General features: G+C 34.1%; 4 protein-coding genes across 9 annotated transcripts; 2 read left to right on the top strand and 2 right to left on the bottom strand.

Moving 5' to 3' along the window:
• Nucleotides 1–498: 498 nt before the first annotated feature.
• Nucleotides 499–4,630, bottom strand: LOC124844138 (uncharacterized protein At5g49945). Its single transcript, XM_047321017.2, has 3 exons — nt 3,630–4,630; nt 1,098–1,301; nt 499–1,007 (listed from the first exon to the last, which is right to left on the bottom strand). The coding sequence occupies exons 1-3, from the start codon at nt 4,575–4,577 to the stop codon at nt 777–779; spliced, it is 1,383 nt and encodes a 460-aa protein (XP_047176973.1). The 5' UTR covers nt 4,578–4,630; the 3' UTR covers nt 499–776.
• Nucleotides 4,631–6,981: 2,351 nt separating this feature from the next.
• On the top strand, nt 6,982–8,077 carry LOC124844142 (WEB family protein). Its single transcript, XM_047321024.2, has one exon. The coding sequence runs from the start codon at nt 7,248–7,250 to the stop codon at nt 7,881–7,883; it is 636 nt and encodes a 211-aa protein (XP_047176980.2). The 5' UTR covers nt 6,982–7,247; the 3' UTR covers nt 7,884–8,077.
• A 90-nt stretch (nt 8,078–8,167) lies between these two features.
• On the top strand, nt 8,168–13,220 carry LOC148198870 (nifU-like protein 2, chloroplastic). Of its 5 annotated transcripts, none has more exons than XM_088116385.1 (4): nt 8,168–8,384; nt 11,174–11,273; nt 11,573–11,880; nt 12,793–13,220. In XM_088116385.1, the coding sequence occupies exons 1-4, from the start codon at nt 8,301–8,303 to the stop codon at nt 12,979–12,981; spliced, it is 681 nt and encodes a 226-aa protein (XP_087972511.1). In that variant the 5' UTR covers nt 8,168–8,300; the 3' UTR covers nt 12,982–13,220. The 5 variants fall into 5 exon arrangements, with proteins under 5 accessions (XP_087972511.1, XP_087972510.1, XP_087972509.1 ...); XM_088116384.1 differs by having other exon boundaries at nt 8,191–8,384; nt 11,570–11,880; XM_088116383.1 differs by lacking the exon at nt 8,168–8,384 and adding an exon at nt 10,865–11,062 and having other exon boundaries at nt 11,672–11,880.
• An 872-nt stretch (nt 13,221–14,092) lies between these two features.
• On the bottom strand, nt 14,093–20,572 carry LOC148198869 (ribosome biogenesis protein BOP1 homolog). Of its 2 annotated transcripts, none has more exons than XM_088116658.1 (18): nt 20,371–20,572; nt 20,143–20,277; nt 19,960–20,043; nt 19,705–19,859; nt 18,856–18,943; nt 18,609–18,710; nt 18,355–18,511; nt 18,132–18,240; nt 17,955–18,057; nt 17,691–17,841; nt 17,476–17,608; nt 17,254–17,360; nt 16,938–17,008; nt 16,782–16,842; nt 16,022–16,249; nt 15,830–15,914; nt 15,211–15,389; nt 14,093–14,632 (listed from the first exon to the last, which is right to left on the bottom strand). In XM_088116658.1, exons 1-18 carry the CDS (start codon nt 20,482–20,484, stop codon nt 14,547–14,549), a joined length of 2,148 nt encoding a protein of 715 aa, XP_087972784.1. In that variant the 5' UTR covers nt 20,485–20,572; the 3' UTR covers nt 14,093–14,546. The 2 variants fall into 2 exon arrangements, with proteins under 2 accessions (XP_087972784.1, XP_087972783.1); XM_088116657.1 differs by having other exon boundaries at nt 18,826–18,943; nt 20,371–20,571.
• Between the last annotated feature and the right edge of the window lie 239 nt (nt 20,573–20,811).

Below are 20,811 nucleotides of genomic sequence, written 5' to 3'. Positions count from 1 at the left end.
AAAAATAAATTATGATAAATTAAGGTTAATTTGATGGTGTAATACATGTTTGGATTAATATTTGTGAACTAAAATTTGTGTTAACTTAAATTTGCAAAAAGAACTCAAGCCTGGCTTCTGCAAAATTGAATTGATGCGCAAACATACTTTTGTTTTACAAGTGATACAGAAATGCTTAAAAATGTGTGGCGTATAATCTCACCCAACTGTAACAGTTCTTCCCCTGATTAATCAAATGTGTACTCCATTTAATACCAAAACATAAGAAAGGGACATAATAATCTGCAAACAACTATTTTTCCATGTTGTCCTATTTACTGCACACAGCATAAAAAACTAGCTACATCCTTTCATCCAATGGTGAAAACGACTGTGAATTAATAAAGAGTGGGGATAGAAACTGGTTGTGAAGTAAAAGGATAGTAGAAATTTTTGTTTTTCAAACATGAGTAAAAGACAGTACAATACCACTTAAAGAGAATATTGTGAGAAGGGAGGTAGAATAAATAGATTTAACTTGTTATGAAGAAGTTATGAAGAAGTCGTAAATAAATGTCTCTAAAATGGAAATTTTGGTACATTCAAAATCCACCTAAGACGTGGTGAGGCCTATCTAGCCAGCTAAAAGTTTAGGAGGAAATGCCAACTAAAAAGGTACATTGCCGTAAATTCTACAAAAGGCAGAAGACAAGAGGAAAGGGTCCCACAACATTCAAACATTAAGGTGGGTGGGGAAGGCCTTAAACTCATCAAGCTTCACAGACAACATTCAAGAATTACGCACCACGGGCCATTTTCATCCTTGGCATTGACTTCTTCATTTGACGAGCACGCTCTTTTGCTTCTTTCTTTCGAATAGCCTCTGCACTCAACTTTGCCTCTGCCTCCTCCATCATCTTTTTCCTCTCCGCCTTTCTTCTCTGCATGGCCTCTTGTTGTGCATTTCGGAGTTCTTTCTGTGCCTCCAGAGCAGCCTTTTGTCGTGCACCCTCTGTCTTTGACCGAGCCTGAAATATGAACACCACTTATTTAAGGAACAACCATAAAAACTTCATCACCTACAAGCCAAACATAGATTCGTAGCATGACTAACCCACCTGTGAACTTAATTTATATCTTCCGATCAAGTCAATATAATACGGAACAAGAGCCACCAGCCGAGTCATGTCAGCCATGTTCTTGGCAGCAGGAAGCGCAAACTTGAACAACAATACCTTCTTGTGTATACCGGGGTGCTGATCGGAGAAATGCAATGAAATTAAACCTTTTCCAAATTTTTCAAAAGCTTTGTCACCAAAAACCTGCAGTATAACAGTATCTGATTTTGAGTCCAATAAATAAGTTTAACAGGATATGAAACAGTGCAGATGAAACAAGACCCTTATTTTGCGTTAAGGCTTGAAAACATTAAATGAAGCCAAATGTAATCAAGCTACTTAACAGCAAATTGAAACAGCGGTGCATGGTCACTTCACACAAATGGCATCAAAAGAATATGTAACCAAAAGACACACTATCAACCAGGATAACCAAGGAGGATGCCAACTTATATCTAACAATCAACCACATAAAGTTTTGAACATGATAAATAATGCTCCTCATAAAATCATTGAATATATAATTATTATTACTCATATTACTGTTTTAATAATCTTCGTCTCGACAAGTGACAAACTGACCAAAATATATGCCAATTTAATGAGATAACAAATTCCAAAAGTATAGTATATTATATTTAAATTTAGTTTCCTACTTCTCGTCATCTTGTATGATCAAGTTGTATATCCTTATCTTATGATTTGCTACCGTAATTAGTTAGGACTGAGGATTGTGTTGTGATTAGAATAAAAAAGGGTTAATGCTTTAGGATTTAAACATACATTATAATGTACACACATACGCATATAGCTTTTGCTTTCCCTAACTTTTCTTGTTCTTGGATTGAAGATTGTCTTTCTTTTATTTCTGAAAAAGCCAGTCCCATTGTTTGCAATATTCAGCTTGTTGTTATCACTTTCATTATTTGGATTATTTGGAAAGCTAGGAATCATATGAAATTCAAGAAATCTATTCTTTTTCATTCTGCTCTTCTTTCCGTACAATGGAATGTTCAGATGGCAGGTAAAAGGTCATCTAAGTATTTGAATAAAAATATGACTAACCTTTATATTTTGAGATTTTTTAATGTTCAAACTATAACTTCCAAAGGTATTAGAGCTAAACAGGTTGAGTAGATCATGCCTGAAATGGATGTGCGTTGATGCTTTTGCTAACATTGGTGTGGATAATAGAGTTTATTTTTTTGGTTTGACATTTTATCTTCTAAAATTGGGTGAGAAATAGATTACTTAGTAGAATATTTTTTTTTCCAGAAAACAGTTTTTAAAACCAAAAAGAGAGGGAAAACAAACATCGAATGTTTCCAACATGCTTCAGACTTCTCCTGTAATTGATGACACCAACAGAAAAATTTCAGGCAAGTTTTCCTACAAGACCACCACCACAGATCTACTAGTCCCCAAAATCTCTGGATCACCAAAGTGAAGATACACTCCCATACACTATTCTTAGGAACACATAGTTCTTCCATGCATCGCCAATCACCATCCTTAGCTGCATGTGGGCGAATCATAAACCTTCCCTCTGTAGAATATATAAAAATATCACATCATAGAGAATCTTAAATTATCCATTAGGATTAGTTCCCCTATTTCGAAATACCACTCAGGATTGATTGCCATGTTTATTTGTCTTATAATTTGTATTCATACTTAATTAGGACAAAATGATTAGTATAAACAAGAGTTGGTGCTATAAGTTTTGTATGCACATCAACACAGACTTTCACCTTCTCTCCATTCTCTCTCCAGTATCTAAAACTTCATCATTTCAACAGCCTTGAAACTCAGACTTTCACCTTGTTCTAAAGGATAGCGTAGCAGCAAGCCCAAAGATTGCTCTAGCTCTTCATATAATTACTATTGCCAACAGTTAGTGAGGAGAAAAAAAAGAGTGACAGCGAAAATAATGCCTGGTGGGAATCCTGAGGAGAAGTCTAAAATAAATAGGTTATATGTTGGATGGAAAAGGTAGTATTTTAAACAATAATATATAATGTTCTACAGCTTTTGGACCTTGGTTTTAAGAAAGGGTCCATGCTTTTCGGCAGTATCAATTGCAACGTGAGAGAAAATTCATTCTACAGAAACGGAGTTATAAATAACTCAAGACAAAACCAACCAGCAAAATCTATTTCTACCCCTTTCTCTCTATGCAATTCAATCTCTCGGTGAAGTTAGAAACTAAAGATGCCACCTGTGACAACTGACCTTCATACTCAGGTAAGCTTCTAGTGAAGGGGCACACAAGGATAAAAAGCTAATAAAGCACTTAAATTAGCAAGAATTTATCACATGAAAGCTTCATTGCCTGTGAAGTCTCTAAGGGCGAGTTACATAAACAAATTAATTAAGCATTTATTCAATAAGTTATCAAACAAAGACTATTCTCAAGCATAACTATGAAGATTAAACAAAGCCTCTCTACATATTGAAATAAGATTAAAAAACAGATAGCAACCATAAAATAGCATGAGAAGAAAATTGGTAATTGAAAGAAGAGAAAGGAACCTGATCAATGACGGCGTCGGTGATCAAATCAGCAGCTACTTCCTTGGATTCAGAGATAACAGCGAGGTCATCAGCAACCCACTTCCTGGAAGTGAGAGGGGAGAGAACACTGCCGAACCTCTGCAAATCCCTCACATCCTTGTGCATGGCCTTGGCAGCCTTCTTCTTGGCCATTGCGAAAACCACATGATCCATGGCGTCATCGTTCATGTACACTTCGAACGCGATCTCGTCCCTGCAGGGCACGATCATGTTATAGATCCTCGCGATGAGATCGTGCCTGCTTTTCAACTCGAGCGTCGCCAACAGCCCCTGGCAGTACCTTCTCCCGCTCGCGTAGAACTTGAACGTCGTCTGCCCCTCCTTCAGCAGCAAGGGCGCATCGTCGCCGCCGTCACCGATCCCTAGAAGGCTGAAATTCTTCTCGAAGATAGAATCCTTGGCAGCGAACTGCGCAGCCCAGGAGAGCGCGATGTTCTCGTTCTCGCGCTTGCCGGTGAAGTAATTGATGGCGAACATGATGAGAAAGGATCCGCAGAGGATCTCCACGGTGAAAGAGCGGGGAGAATTAGGGATAGGAGGGGTTTGGGTGGCGGTGGAGTTTTCAGTGGATTTGGGATCGGAGGGAGGTTCGGGGGCGGGGTGTTCGACGGGAACGCCCTCGAATTCGTCGTCGTCCCAAAAATCGAAGGTGGTGGTGGTGGTGGCGGGAGGGGACTTAGGGAGATCGGAGGGTGGTGGTTGGGGAGTTGGATCGGTGGCGAGAGGGGTGGGGTCGGAGAGGGGCGGTGATCGGAGAGATGCGGGATCGATGGAAGCGTCTTCGATTTCATCGTCGTCTTCGGCTTCGAAACCTTCGAAATGAGAATCGGCGTACGCAAAGACGACGAATAGCGAGTGAACGCAGAGAAGAGCGAGAAAGAGACATGAGAGAGTTGGATTTGCCATTGACAGATTGTGTGAGCTCTGTTGTCTTCTCAAAAGCTCAGATGCAATGCAACCCAACAATATATCTTAATTACTAATTACTAGTATTATCAGTTGATATTTCTACAGCAATTATAATAAATATTATCTTATCTCAACAAAATAATTATAATTTCTTAAGAAAAACAATGACTAATATAATATATACTAATTTCATTTATATACTTTAGAAAGAAATTGGTAATTGTGAGCGTTAATTATGTAATTTTTAATTCACCCTTATTAATAATTATGTTATATAATGTAAATATTTAATTATGGAATGTGCTTTATGAGATATCTAAATTTCTAACTATAATTTGAATCACCTACATAATATATCGCGTGAAAAAAAATATCAATATATTTTATTCGGTCAATTTTTTTAATTAATATAAAATCTTTAAATATTCTCTCATATTTTAATCATATTTATATCTTATAATTTTATTTTAATTTTATCAATTTAAAATATATAATTTATTTTTCCATTACATATTTTCCATGTCAACCAAAATGTGATTTCCATTATAACGATTTGGATGCTTACTTAACAATAGAAACATATTAAGCAGTGATTTGATATGTTTGAATATATATATTGTGGTATCATTAATACAAATATTTAAAAATTTTATTAACATATTTTAATAATTAAAATATTAGTTTCTTGTTTGAATTTTCATTGTGTTGTCTTTTATCGATTATAATTGTATTTTGACAGGGAAGGGAAAATATCGTATGTATAGTATACAGAGGAACATCAATAGATATTCTATAAATATTTTTTAAAAAACTATCTTTCTATATTTTCACACGTTATATTAAAGAAATTGATGTATTTTTTATTTTTTATTTTTTTGCATTTTGGGTGTTACAGTTTAAAATTTCAATAATTAAATTTTTAAAGATGAGAACCAATACTAAGTTACCTGGATATAATTTTAAACACTGAAATGACATGATGTGATTATAATAAGTGGTGGACATGATTTTTGAGTGGATTTTTTTAGTTTTGATAAAGGAAGGAACCTAAGTGAAAGTTTTTTCTTAGTGCTAAATTCATCATTATAAATAAAATATATATAAACTTTATAATTTAGTTATTTATCATGAAAAAGTGAAAACTATTCGTATTATATAACTCAAATAAATACATAAAAATAATTTTAATAATATTGTTTGCAGAAAAAACATTAAATATATATTATACTTACATATAAAGATTCTTTTGTATCCATGTTTCCTTTCCAATTTTATCTTTTGAATAAAAATTATTTAAAATTAAAATAATTATATTATTAATGTTATCCTTTAAATGATTATTTTTAAATTTAATATTTTTTATTTAATTTTTTTAATCTTAATCATTTTATTAATTTCTAAAACAAATTGTTGTTTTAATACATTTGTTACTAATGATAGTTTGTTATTCTCGTGAAAAGAAAAAGATTTATGATAAATTATTACGTTTAAAAAAATATAAATGATTTATCCTATTGGAGATGAAAGGATAAGATAGTTTAAATTGAATGATTTAAATGAATATATAAGTTAAAAAATATAACTCTGAAGCATAAATATATTTTGTCTGATATAATTTATCCTCAGTAAATCAGATATTTGTTTTTAATACGTCTAATTTATAACTTAAAATTATAGAAATTTTTAATTACAATTACTGCGACATCAAGGTGATTTATTATACTGTGTTATTAGAATATTCATCCATAACATTTACGAAAGCCCAAATCTAATCACCTTAATTATGCTTTATAGCATGATTTAACTGTAATTATCCACAAACGAATATACTCATTCAAACCAGCTGAATCCAAATCAAATTATGAAAAATACTGTCGAAAATAAGTAGAAGAAAAGAAAAGGATGATTCAAATTCATAATTTGCAGAAAGATTCTTTTATCATTAAAGTGAAGATAATTTGTTTTAAAGAATTATATAGAAATTCTTCTAAGTTTACATGTTCTTCTGAGCAATTGATAACAGTTCATATTTTCATGCATTAAAACTAAATTCAGAAATAACCGTGAAGAAGATGGATCGGAAGATGTACAGAATTTAAAAAATTTATAAAAATTATTTTCTTAAGAAAATTTAAAGTATTTTATCAAAAACTCTTTCATTTAATTTAAAATATTAATAAAAACTGCTGTAAAGAATGTGTTGTGAAGCAAAGAAGAACAGAAAATCTTTGAATGCAGCATCTGTTCATGAATTACTTACATATAGAGCTAAAAGCTGATTCGGTTACTTGAAAGATTGGACTAATGATTCAAAATCATCCATTCACCAACCCTACAAAAGCAGCAAGACTTAAAAACCAAAGCTTTAATTTTAAGGAGACTATGGAGAAGAAGAAAAATACGATTTTTCTGACATCAAAGTTAGTTTGTTGGTTGTTAGTTTGGCGGTCATGTTCAAGAACAACGACACATTACATTGTATATCTGTCTTAGGCTTAAAAAAACGACATAAGATGATCGATGTCTTTCTTATGCACTATGTCTCTCTTCTCAGCTAATTCCAATATCCATAAACATTGAAGTGGAAGCAAAGAAACAAGAAAATGGACCCAACCGATCATCCTCAAATATTACTTACACCCTCTCATTCCAATCCATCATCCAACAATGGATTCCGATTTCAGCTCCACCGTCGACACCTCTCGTCCCTTCACCTCCGTCAAAGAAGCCGTCGCCATATTCGGCGAACGCCTTCTCCTCGGGGAACTATACTCTCCAAAGCCCTTCTCATCAGGCACTCCGGTGAACAGACCGTCTCCATCACCGTCGCCATCACCACCGCCGACGAAAACTCACCAAGACAGTGGCGAGCTCGTTGACGTGATAAGGAAGCTGGAGGCAGAGCTCGAGAAAACGAAGGCGGAGCTGAAGCTGCTCAAAGAAAGAGGCACCGAAACCGAGGTAGCGCTGGCAACGCTCAACGCGCAGCTTCATAAAAACATGTCCAAGTTGGCTCAGGCCGAGGCCGCCGCCGCCGGGAAGGCCGCTGCGGCGACGCCGACCAAGACGGTGCGGTTTGAGATCAGCGAAGATGAGAAAAACAAAAGGGAGTTGGCGAGGAAGAAGGAAGAGTCGCGAAGCTTGGGTCACATTCTGAGTCTTGGAGAAAACGACCATCTTTTTGGAACCAGAAAAACGAGGAAACACAAACCTATTATCCCTCTTGTCGGGGATTTCCTTTTCAGGAGAAAATCATCTTCCACTACTCATCATCACAATCCTCTTTATGCTTCTCCTTTTTAATCTATGTTTTATTTCTTCATCATTCTTAATTTCTACTCACTCTGTTATGCCTGTGACTTTGTCTTTTTCTTCTTTTTTCGATTGTTCTTGTCTTTTGTGTTTGTAAAAATTGAACTGGTAATATGTATCCACGTAAAGTTAATAGTTCTCACACCAAATGTGATGTGATACATTTTCTCTGGATTTGTCTACGACACTGATTATAAAGAGTTTGGTTAATTTGATTAATGTTGATTATTAAATTTAAACAAGATTTTATGATATTTCTTTATTATATTTGAAAACGTGTTTTGAAAAGAAAAGAGCCATTTATTCCATAACAGAGAGAAATATTTGGGGAAGAAAGAAGAGAAATCAAAGGTGGAAGAAGAAAGAAAAGATAGTTTTGTACAGAAGAGGAAGAGACAGACCAGAAGGATGCAAGTTGTGGTGCTGAATACTCAATCCTGCTGCAGAGCCCCACAACTTCCTTTGTCTTCTCGTTCCTTCCTATCAAAAAAGGTTCTTTTTTTATTTTATCCTGTTTCTGGGATTATTATTTTGGAATAACCCTCTTATTTTCTAATCTCATCTTGCAATTCTTTCTTCGCAGGGAACCAGGTTTTTCGGTGGCCATGCTTCTTTCAGGAGTAAGGGCAAAGTTTTTCCTTCTTCTGTTCGGATTCATTTACGGCGCTCTACACGTAGCCTTGGTTAGTCTCTTTGAAAGTCTGTACTTTTTCTGGATTCTTCTTTCAATTGAATTTATCAGATTCAAAGCTATATACCTGCATGGATTACAATTGTTGTCTTTTTAAATTTCAACATAATACCCAAACGCTGCTCTATGCAAACGTATTTTTAATCTTAGTAAGTTGAAAATGTAATCTATTTTGAAAAAATGAAAATACAAACTATTTTCTTGCCATTTAGTTTGTCAGCATTGCTTTCTTTAATTTCAAATTCAGTTTCAGATTCTTTGTTTGTATGACAATTGGGGAACCGAATCTCATGTTAATTTTATCCTCGTACAGCAGTAAAGTGTGTTTCTACTCCGAATACAGCAGTGGAAGCTTTTTGACAACCTTACACAAAACAAAGACAAGGTTTTTGCATAAAAACATCTTCGATTCACTCTCTGTTCACATGATTTGTTCTTCCTTGTACTCTTAGAACATCCTCATTTTCAATAGAAATCAATTCTCTAACACTCCCCTCTTCTCGTATGTCCATTCTGCTGAAGGACTCTCCCAGTGGAGCTCCTCAACAACACAACAAGGTTTTCCACCTTTTATTACTTCATTAAGAATTCTTTGTTATTAATGTTATAATTGTTATTTGATCCAGACATGCTCTTAGTTGCCCATATTTAGTACAAGCCTATATGCTTTTGTCTTGCATTTTCCTGTGTGCTGTTTTAATGGGGACCAAATTCATCTGTGTCAACTGCTCTTTGAATTTGAGTATAATTTTTAAGTATTCTCACTCTTAACCAATTAAAATTTATAATGGGTATTTGTTTAGGAAATTGTTGTAAAAATCAACAAATCTATTGTACATACCCGCTTCTGATATTAAAAGACCCATCTTTATATGAACTATTTACTCTTGAATTTATAAAATCTTTTCAGTTTTATTTATATGCTCAAGTCAACCAATTAAGAATCCCTTTATGTATGGCTTTTAAATTAATTTTTATAAAAGTCAGTTATGTAGAAAGCTATAATTGGATGAGAGACCTTTTAGATTTTCCAGTATTTTATATATTTTGGGATGCATGTTGAACAGATAATCTGGAGGAGGAATGAAAAAGGAGCTTTTGATGGTATGTACAGCAGTGTAGATAGGTCTTCATTGGTTCAAAACAGTAGGAAAAGAATATTTCCTCAAACTGATGGGGTTTTTTCATGATACCAAAGTTGACGTTTATATGCCAAAACAGACATCTTTGTGTGTTTTGATACAAAAGTATCTCAAGAAACACAATAGAAGGAACCAGATATTTTGGAACTACTAACTAATCGATGGCAATGTCGTGTGGACTTACACGAAATCATTGTACTCACATATCTAAAAATAAGGAATCCACTTCTCATAATTAATTATATTCTATTTTTTTTAATTTTAATCATTAATTAAATAAAATTTCTATTCATTTATACATTTCAAATTCATTATTGTCTACTTAACTTGTGTACCATTTTATTAAAAAAATAATACTATAAAAGAAGACCGAAATGAAAACAACTCATTTGAAACATTTTTTTTTTTCATTTTTTTGTTAAAATGAAAGATTTTACAAAATTATTTACAACCAAAATTAAAGTAATTCCAAAATATACATTTATTTTATGAACCATTATGAGTTTTCTAACTACATGTACTTAATATATTTTTTTCACTTATTAATAACTTTTACTACCTATTCTTAATAAAAAAAAATATGACTAAAACAATATTTTTCAATATTTATATAATCATGTCTAAAATATATATTCATCTTATAAATTATTTTCGTTTTTTTAATTCATCAATACAAATTTATCTTCTAAAATTTTACAAAACACTACCAATATTACTATATTACGTTTTCCATCTTAAAATATTATATTTCTTTATTTAAAAATTTTATTTTTAATTTAAAAAGAAAAAGAAAAAATCAACTTAGAATTCGATTTTCTAAGGACCGAATTTCCGTTGGTTTTCTGACGAACTCCTGAATACCGAATTCTGTCTACTCCTTTCCTCCATTGTTAGTGTTTTGTGTCTGTAAAAACTTAACAACTTGCTTTATTTTATTATTATTGATTATTAAATTCAAACAAACGTGCTTTAAAAAGAAAAGAAGAAAACTTTATTATACAGTATATTCCAAAAATGAATTATTAGACTGTTAAGTTTTGAGGCCCGTAAAGAATTGGGCTTAGATAGGAGGCCCAAAAAGAAGAAGCAGAATGAAGAGCCGTAAGGTATTTTAATTTTAATTTTAATTTATTTAACAGGGAGAAAGATTGGTGGAAGAAAGAAGAGAAATCAAAGGTTGAAGAAGAAAGAAAAAATTGTTTTGTGCAGAAGAATAAAATAAAGGTCGAAAAATTGTGAAGAAGAAGAAGAGACTGACCACAAGGATGCAAGTTGTGGTGCTGAATACTCAATCCTGCTGCAGAGCCCCACAACTTCCTTCGTCTTCTCGTTCCTTCGTATCAAAAAAGTTTCTTTTTTTATTTATTTATTTTATCTTGTTTTTGGAATTATTATTTTTGAATAACCCTCTTATTTTCTAATCTCATCTTGCAATTTTTCCTTCGTAGGGAACCAGGTTTTTCGGTGGGCATGCTTCTTTCAGGAGGAAGGGCAACGTTTTGCGTTCTTCCTTTCGGATTCATTTATCGCGCTCTACACGTAGCCTTGGTTAGTCTCTCTGAAAATCTGTACTTTTTCTGTATCCTTCTTTCAATTGAATTTGTCAGATTCAAAGCTCTATACCTGCATGGATTACAATTGTTGTCTTTTTTAATTTCAACATAATACCCAAACGCTGCTCTGTGCAAACGTATTTTTAATCTTAGTAAGTTGAAAATGTAATCTATTTTCTTGCTACCTTAGTTTGTCAGTATTGCTTCCTTTAATTTCAAATTCAGTTTCAGATTCTTTGTTTGTATGACAATTGGGGAACCGAATCTCATGTTAACTTTATCCTCGTACAGCAGTAAAATGTGTTGCTACTCTGAATCCAGCTGTGGAACTGCCATTAACTGCTGAAAATGTAGAAAGTGTATTGGATGAAATTCGACCGTATCTCATTGCAGATGGTGGAAATGTGGCTTTACATGAAATTGATGGCAATGTTGTGCGGTTGAAGCTACAGGGAGCATGTGGTTCGTGTCCAAGCTCTGTTACAACAATGAAATTGGGCATTGAGCGTCGACTGATGGAGAAGATCCCTGAAATAGTGGCGGTTGAACCGATAGCTGATGAAGAAACTGGTCTTGAACTAAATGAAGAAAACATAGAGAAGGTTAGTTTTGTGTTCTATCAAGATCATATATATACTTCGCTGGTTCTTCTGGATTATTCATATTTGAAATAAACTTTTTGTAGTTTTGTTGAGAAAACTGGTAGAATGTTTTTTTCTCTCTCAAATGGTATCGCACAAGTACAGTTGTTCACATGCACCAAGGGACTTGAGAGGGAAACAGTATATCTAGAGGATATGAATATGCAAATAGTGATTGAGTGGGACTTAAATGTATATTTTTTTTATGTTTCTTGGGATTTCTTTGAAACAATCTAGCGGATATACGAATATATCTGACAAAAAATAATTGAATGATAAATATTGGTAACTTTTGTATATTACATTGTAATCAAGTTAGTTGATGGAAGTCATCTGTGGAATTCAAACAATTTGGGAAAAGGTTAAACATTTTTCGTGAAGAATGCTTTTGTTATTTGTGGGTAAGTTTAGTAATAATTTACACACATTAAGACCCTCCCGTGATTCCCATTAATATGATACAAAATCTGTTGCACATTGAAGTCTTTACCTCATATGTTGCTCAGTTCTGTACACTGTCTATTTGATGGAAAGAGACTTCTGTTTAACTACTAGCTGTTATAATGAGGTTTAGGCCTCAATATCAAGCTCTGCATTTCAGTATAAGAAAGATGCTTTATCCTGCTAGGCTGTTAAACTGTATATGTTGTTTTTCATATGTTATATGCATAGGATTGTGTTTATTGAGACTGGTCTAAGATCATAGTATATTTGTCAATAGATGGTAAGAAATGGTTCAAACACTGGACTTTATTCTATCTTTTTAAGTTTCTATATCAAGCAAGACCTGTTCAGTTATTGTATAAATGACTAATATAATTTCTGTAACATTAGTATGAAGTGAAAATCTTAATGTTATATAAACTGGTTCAGGTTCTTGAGGAAATAAGGCCCTACTTGGTCGGGGCTGCTGATGGAACTCTTGAGTTGGTGGCTATTGATGAGCCAATAGTAAAGATCAGAATTACAGGCCCCGCTGCTAGTGTCATGACTGTGCGTGTAGCTGTTACACAGAAGTTGCGAGAAAAAATACCTGCCATAGCAGCTGTTCAGCTTTTATGATACTTTATTTCGAAAGAATAGAACTATCATGGCATTCTTGTAATTTTTCATGTACAACACTAATTGAAATAAAGTGTTACATGTTATGTATAGTTATAATATATGCTGTCAAATGATTCTTTTTATTTTTTATGAAAATCGGCAGTCACACGCTTTTACAGTGGATGAGGGTTCTGCTATTGTAATCAAACTATAGTTTAATTTATTTGTTATGGTTATCACTAAGTATTAAATCGTTATTTTTTGTCTGGACTCCTGTTTTCCATTAACTAGGTTTTCGATCAAACTAATAAGCATGCACAAAATCCCGAATATTGTGTCGCCATTAACGCATCATGAACGCCTTAGTAAAGGTACGGAGATGGTTGATTTTTCCTATTTTGTTAGAAATGAAAGCTATTTTATCAGTTTCATATCATGTTTTCCAATATGCTCCAACCTAATCTCCTTGATTATTGGAGATTTCGCAGGTCTGGCCAACTTTAGGGAAACCGAAAGTTGAAACAGTTTCGTATTGAATAAAAAGGAAAAATGGTTTCCCCTCTAAAAGGAGTCAATGTATTATAGTAACAATTTTTTATCTCCCCTTTACTTCATTCATCCCCTATTAGTATTTAATCAACTAACTAACCAATGATATTCTAATCATGTTAATGAATTCTTTATATCCTAACACATTACTTATATTTTAATCGCGTTTTGACCAGACTACTACTGAGAAATGTTATACTGCATCGTAATTAAGTTACACCTTTTTCCTTCCTATTACTCGATTCTAAAATTAATTTTAATTAATCCCCATCTACGCACACTAATAGGCCAATACGCCTATTTCATAAGTACAACTGTGGGTTTTTATCATTCAGAACAATCATTTGTATCGCTGTCTTGATACTTGGTTAATGCGAACATTTTCCTCAAAGAACGGTAAGAAGCCTAATTTGGCAATGTACAAACATAATTTACTCGAGATACCCAATTACTACAACGCAATTTTAAACACAATTGCGCAGATTTAAAGCAATAATATAAATTTACCAGTAGTCTCTAAAATAAATCTTGTGTTTCATAACACGGAATAATTGCGCTCATTTCTTGTGGCAAGCCTCACTACACCGTCGAAACTGCAAACTCAGTAATTGACGTCTTTTAAAAAGGTACACAAACTGTAAACAGTATTACTCGATGTTTTTAACTATAATACAACCAAACAGAATGCCACATTCAATCTCCCTCAAATAGCATCCGCTGGGTGTCTTCGAATAATTTGGTTTCTCATACCTGACATGTTACATAAAAAATGCAGTTCTATTCTAACCGCAAGCGAGGTTTTGTGGATATGAATTCCTGGAATGATACTTCGGCTAAAGATTTTAGAACGACAAATGTGTGAAAAACAAAAACAATTCAAAAAACCAGAGCAAGAACCTCGCTATTTTGGGTGCCCTTCATTTTGCCTTGCAGTGTTTTCTATTTAAGAAATGAGGAACAAAATTGTTGAAAAGTTGCAGGCTAGCATCCTAGATTTTGTCGACCAATCACACGCCTGTATATCCGTATTTATACTAATGACAGTAAAGTTTGATCAGTTTATCAGCACCAGCTGTAAATAACCATGGCTGTCTAGGGTGAAATTTACAGTCTAGTATCCCTGCAATGCAGACAACTTCCAAGTAAGATCAAGAAGTATTTAGCATATAAGTAATTGTTCTCGAATGCATTGTCAGATAAGAATGTAATGGGCAATCATCAACCAACCACATACTCAGGGTTGGTTTATCAAATAACGGCAATTGTGACAACAGATTACATCTACATATTGCACAAAGATGAAAACAAAGGCCAACAAAATGCTTGGAAGGTTGGACTGATCCTTCAGAGACTTTTATTTTTCCTACGCTAATGAATCAATCATCTAGAACCAAAGCAGCCAGTATAACGAGTATCCATTTATCTGTAAACAAGACTGTGCCATTATTATAACATAAAAAGTACTATAGTTTGGATATTTTTATCCTCCTACCAAGTACTATCCTAAACTGATTTTATAGTTTTCAAATGCTTGACTTGTTTTTTTCCCTTTCTAGACAAGGCTATAACATCTAGGCTCCTCTGATCCTTCTATCCTGAACTGATTTGATAGTTAAAACACTGGACTCGTTTATTTTTTAAGTTGGTCTGATCTTTCAAAAAAAATTGGATCCCAAATTTATTAACATAAAGACTCACCTCTGCCATTTGAACTGGTATGACCACGAAGAATTTCCAAAGGAACAATAAGGGGATTTTGATTGAGATCAGAATAAACCATTCCATGAAAAACATATGCAGTGCAGTCATCCGAACATGAAGCAAATAATGGATATGTGCGGTGAAAGATGACATTGTTGATATCTTTTGGGTGACACCTGCAACAATAAAATTATTAAACCATTGACCAATACAAAAAATACACCATAGTTATTTTATGTCCTATACGCCCTGTTAGTTTAGTTTTTTCAAATAATGAAATTTTGTAGCAATATATATGAAGTGGCCATGCTAACACAAAGGGAACTCATCATGTTATAATAACTTTAAAATTTCAAACGATATCCCAATTAAACAGGAAATTGTAATTTAAACATAATGAATGGGGGAGTATCATAATATAACATCAACATAATTTGACACATTCACTGGCATAGCTAATTTTCTAATCAGCTACCACACAAATTGGTAAAGGACATGGAAGGCTTTATAGCCCAATACTATATAATAAGTTGTGCGTTCACAAGCAGAGAACTACTCTTGCACAAAAAAGTAACGAGTTTGCATTCCTTCAATTAGCAGACAAAAAAATACTTACTTAAGAATTTTATATGGTTTAGATGAAAGGTCCATGTCAAACCAACACATCTTGCCCTCTTTGCTACCCACAATTAAATTATCACCTGCATGGAATACATACAGACAAACAATTATGATGAGTAACATTCTGCATTTTATGCGTAGAAGAGGAAGTGATTACAATATAATTCTATGACAACAATAATCATACCTCCAGGATGAACTGCAATAGACGAGGCTTCACGAAGCCCAGTATCAAGCTTTTTTATGACCTTAGTTTTTAATAAATCATACACACGAACGTTCTTTTTCGTACAAACGAAGAAGATGGAACGGGATGGATGGAAGGTTGACCTAACAGCAAGTCCATGCAATTTGAAAGGAAGTTTTTGCGTAAGCTTCTTGGATAACTGGTGTATCAAAACTGCTCTGGACTCACGTAAAGAAATTGTCAAGGAAAAAACCAACCAACCCCTTAGTTTAATATATTTATATCCCTCTAAATTTCATATAATTCAGTCAGAAAACAATTCAGCTAAAAATTTGGTAATCAAGAACTATTTCAATACGATTTGTTTTCAGTAAATTCCATAGGTAAAGAAACCACATTCTAAACACAGCCATTAATGATGCATGGCATGCAACAGGAGGAATAACACGACAAAGAGCAGCTCAAGGCCAAAAGGTTATGTTTATTCTAATTGAAGTTAAAAGTCAGCCATGCCTAATGCTGTGTTGAACAAAATAAGATTCCCTTGCCATCAAGATATGTTGCACTAATATTTGTGCAATGAAAGCACGTGCACATTTATTTGCATACACCCAACAATAACAAAAGTCAATAATATACCAAAAATATAAAGGAAAAAAATCATAAACAATCATCACCAGGGACATGTAGTGTTGAGCAATAAACCAATGAATAATTAGGTATGCATAAATTGATCAGAAGAAACACTTAAAAAGGATATCTGTTGGCATCACTGTTGAAAAGTAGTCACCTTTCCGGTGCCATTCTACAGCAGTAACTGTCTGCAAAAACAAATCTACAAATGTTTAATTGAACAACTACAGAAATTCAATCAACAAGTGAACCAAGATGGAAATGGAAACAAATGTGAAAATACCTTGAAGTGCCTTAACCTTAAACCCATATGTTTGTCATCTTTAAGCCAGCTTACACTAGGTGCTTTATCACCTGCAAACTCGAGCATGATTAGAAAAACAAAACAAAACCACGATTCTGGGACATAAAATCTCATAAGCATTGATATAAATAACAAATCAACATTCACCCAAGTGACCAGTTAGGTTTAAACTTTAAGCCGATCCCCCTTCCAATAAAAAGCTCAGTTGGGGTTCATAGGCCAACTTGAGAGTTTGGATCTCTTGGAGCCTTCTATTGAATGTTTAGATCAAAACCAAAGTGACAAAAGCACTGACCAGAGTCATCTGATGCTGTTGAAGAGTCAATCCAGAGAAGCTCCTTAATCTGGTTTTGCAATTCTTCATCCGCCAAACCAGTATTCAGTAGAAGTACATCTTGTCCCCTAAAACCAAATATTTACCATTGATTTATTTTCACAATCAAACCATATATAAACATTAAGAATTTTATAGAACAAAAGGTATATGACTCTTAATAGCCAATAAAATCAGACTTACGCAGAAACAGCTAGAATATGCATATCAGGCAGAGGATTCCAGGAAACACAGCTGACAGCTTCACCAACTTCCCACCGCCTAAGACATCTGCCAGTTTCAACCTCCCAGACACGGACAGTTCCATCACTTGAACCTGAGCAGATAGCAGAAAAGTTAGAGACCCATCTCCATCCTTCATAAATTGAAACAGCAATATATGTCATCAATATTCATACCTGAAGCCATCCATTGCCCTGAAGCTTCAATGGAAATTGATGTAACAGCATCTTCATGGCCTTTATACTCAATATAGCATGTTATGGGATAAGGCTTAAGCTCCTTTCGACTCGGAAGCTTTGGCTTTAAAGATTCAGGATCAATATTAAGCTAGAACACAGAAAGAAAAGAAAAAGTGAACAAATTATACCAATTATAGTATACACACATTCGCACCAAAAATCAAATCAGTAAACTAGTTCTCTGACAGATATTTCACTCACGCGCTTTTTCCGAACTCGAGGGCACAAGTACAGATCCAAACAACGTTCAAAGGATTCCTTCATAGCATTCTCATATGAAGGGATGCTCCTCATAGACGTAAACCTGACCAAGTATGATTTATTAGCCCGACACTACAGAAAGAAGGGAGTAAAAACGTTTGCCCTGAAACAAAGTACCTTTTTGGAATAAACTTAGGACGGTCTTCCTCAAACATCAATTGATAAGAATTTATCTCCTCTTGAGTTGGAATGTACTCTAAAGGAGGATTATAAGATTCATCATGGCCTACAAAATGAAATTATGCTATCAATCACCAAGGTACACCAAAAATCTGAAGCAAAAACAAATATTATCTATTAGTAGATTTTGGCTCTCCAAAATGTAAGTCGCGGTTAATACCAGGTAATTTCTGCTTAGGGGCAGGAATGTAAGCCAAATGATTTGATTTTTCTGTCGAACCAGAATCATCTCCCCACAAGAGATATGGACCATCTTCCTCTTTTGGTTTGTCAAAAGTAATTGTTCCCTTGCGAATTGCTCTAACATATTGTACAACCTGTAGAATCACGGAAGTTTAAAAGTGATAAGAAAAATCAATTTGTTTCCAATGTCCTCCTGAACATCTCCACATTAGTAAACAAAGGAATGATTACCTTTTTAGCTTCCCACTTTGAAGGAATAAACCTCCTTTTTGGTTCAGGAGCATTAGACAATGGATGCTTGGCATCTTCCCATTTATACCAGTCAACATAATCCTGAATATTACATAGGAGAGATAAAATTTAGGAAGAAAACTGTGCACACTAATTATATTTAAAATTGTACTCAAAATCCCTAAAAATTAAAATAAGATGGAAACTAAACACATACCGGATAAGGATCAAAGTCAGAATGTGGTGCCTGGTTCTTGAGCAGTCTACGGACAAGTTTGATTTCATCTTTTGTCAGCTCAACTACCTCATCATTGTACTCATCATAGATTTTCCGCCTTCAATGTTTAAGAATGTAGAAAGATCAAATATGTTTCTAGAAGGACAGTAACATTAACAAACTATAAAATAATATTCCCCCACAGATGTACGTGCTATACTTATAACAAGAGAAAAGGAAACCAATAAGAAATAATTTCATAATAGGACTCGTGCAAAAACAAGCTATTTTGCCCTTGTAACCCAACCACAAAATACCATGGTCATACTTATCTTGTAATCCATGGCTGATGGAAAAGTTCAAAACCAAGTGGCTAATATATAAAAGATGAAAAAATTAAACCCATAAATTTCAAGTTCTTAGACTATATGTCCTGGTATTTCTATCAGAACATGTAGGATTCTACCAATTTTTCCACTATTAGACTTTGGTAGACATATTTAGTGTGCATTTGGTTGAACCCATTTTGAATAAATGATTGACTATTTTCCCAGCTTCCTATAATAGTTCTTCACTGTTTATTTATTTAAAATTACCCAATTTACCTTCTTTAATGTATTGTAATCTGTTCTGCTTAGGGGCATAGGGTTTAAAAAATACAATGCTAATTCAAAATTTAGGCCTCAAAATAATAGAAAGGATACCAAATGTAACGTCTCAAAGAAAATATTATATACATCGAGGAACATACTCTCTGTGTGTACTGAGTAGATGGATGTAAAGTTGAGTGTTGGTGTTTAGAAGCATTATGAGAAGAAAAGAATACAATAATGGAAATTGAAATGAAGGAAATAAGTAGCACAGACGAATGAAACTAACCAACTCTTAGAATCGTCAACATTTGCAAGAAATGAATCTAACTTGTCTTGCTTTTCCTTTTTCTTGATCTTCTTGCCCTTTATGTCGTATCCAATATGAGGTTCATCCTCATACCACTTCAAAGGTACATCTCCGATAGTGTTTCGAGGAGCCACCTATAAAAGGAACACAAATGGCGTAAGCATAACACAGCTTCTTAGAATGAGGCAAAATCCAATACGTGAGCCTGTTTCAGAAGACAATGACAGTGATCACCTCATCCTCGGAGGAGTCACTCTCAGCTCCTGGCTGATGGAGGTCAGAGGTCTCATTTCCACTGCCTTCACCATTGACAATGTCCTGCAACGATTTCTTCAACTCATTACTTATGGTAACAAAAGCAACAACGCGGCCTTCTCGCTAAAGATGCCATGTTATTAAGAACAGAAGGCAGTTTACCTCGTCTACAGAAGATTCAGTTCCTTCGGCTTCTAAATCGCCGGACCTACCATTCTCAGGGGAACCTTCTTCGAACTCTGATTCAGATTGAGAATCCAGGGAGACGGAAGATTCGTCATCATCTGCAGAAGAGTCCTACAAACAGAATACACAAGTACACTACTAGCATTAGTATATAGTCACAGTTACAAAAAGTTATATGAAGTCAGAATTCCTTGAGAATAGCACCTCGTAGTCAGAGTCAGAATCGGATACTGATGGCGAAGGAACCTTATCAGAAGGCAATGGAGCTTCTTCTTCGTGGACGTCGTTTTTCGGCATCGTCTTCTTCTTCCCCTTCATTTTCAAAGTTAGGGCGCCTTAGGGTTTTGTTTGAGGAGGGAAAGGGTTTTACGAGTCGTTACTCAGTCAGCCCCAATTTGATTTCCCACACCTTTGCTTTTTTGTTAGGCCCAATCTTCATAAAACTCTGCGTTTAGAAAATAAAATTGTACCCTAAGCAATATAGGAATCATAGTATGATTTTTTTTAAGCAAATCAAATTATATATCTGCACTTTAAAATGTAAAAATATATATATAAATCTTAAATTACATAATTTTGTTGATTTAGTTTTAATTGTTTGCTGTAAGGTTTAATGTTAACATCTTAATAAAGTTAAGTTTTATG

The sequence above is a fragment of the Vigna umbellata genome, chromosome 5 (genome assembly GCF_029865625.1).
Source record: "Vigna umbellata cultivar VRB3 chromosome 5, Vumbellata_1.0, whole genome shotgun sequence".
NCBI lineage: Eukaryota > Viridiplantae > Streptophyta > Magnoliopsida > Fabales > Fabaceae > Vigna > Vigna umbellata.
The sequence above is the reverse complement of the archived record's forward strand: the minus strand, read 5'-3'. Positions and strand labels throughout refer to the sequence as shown.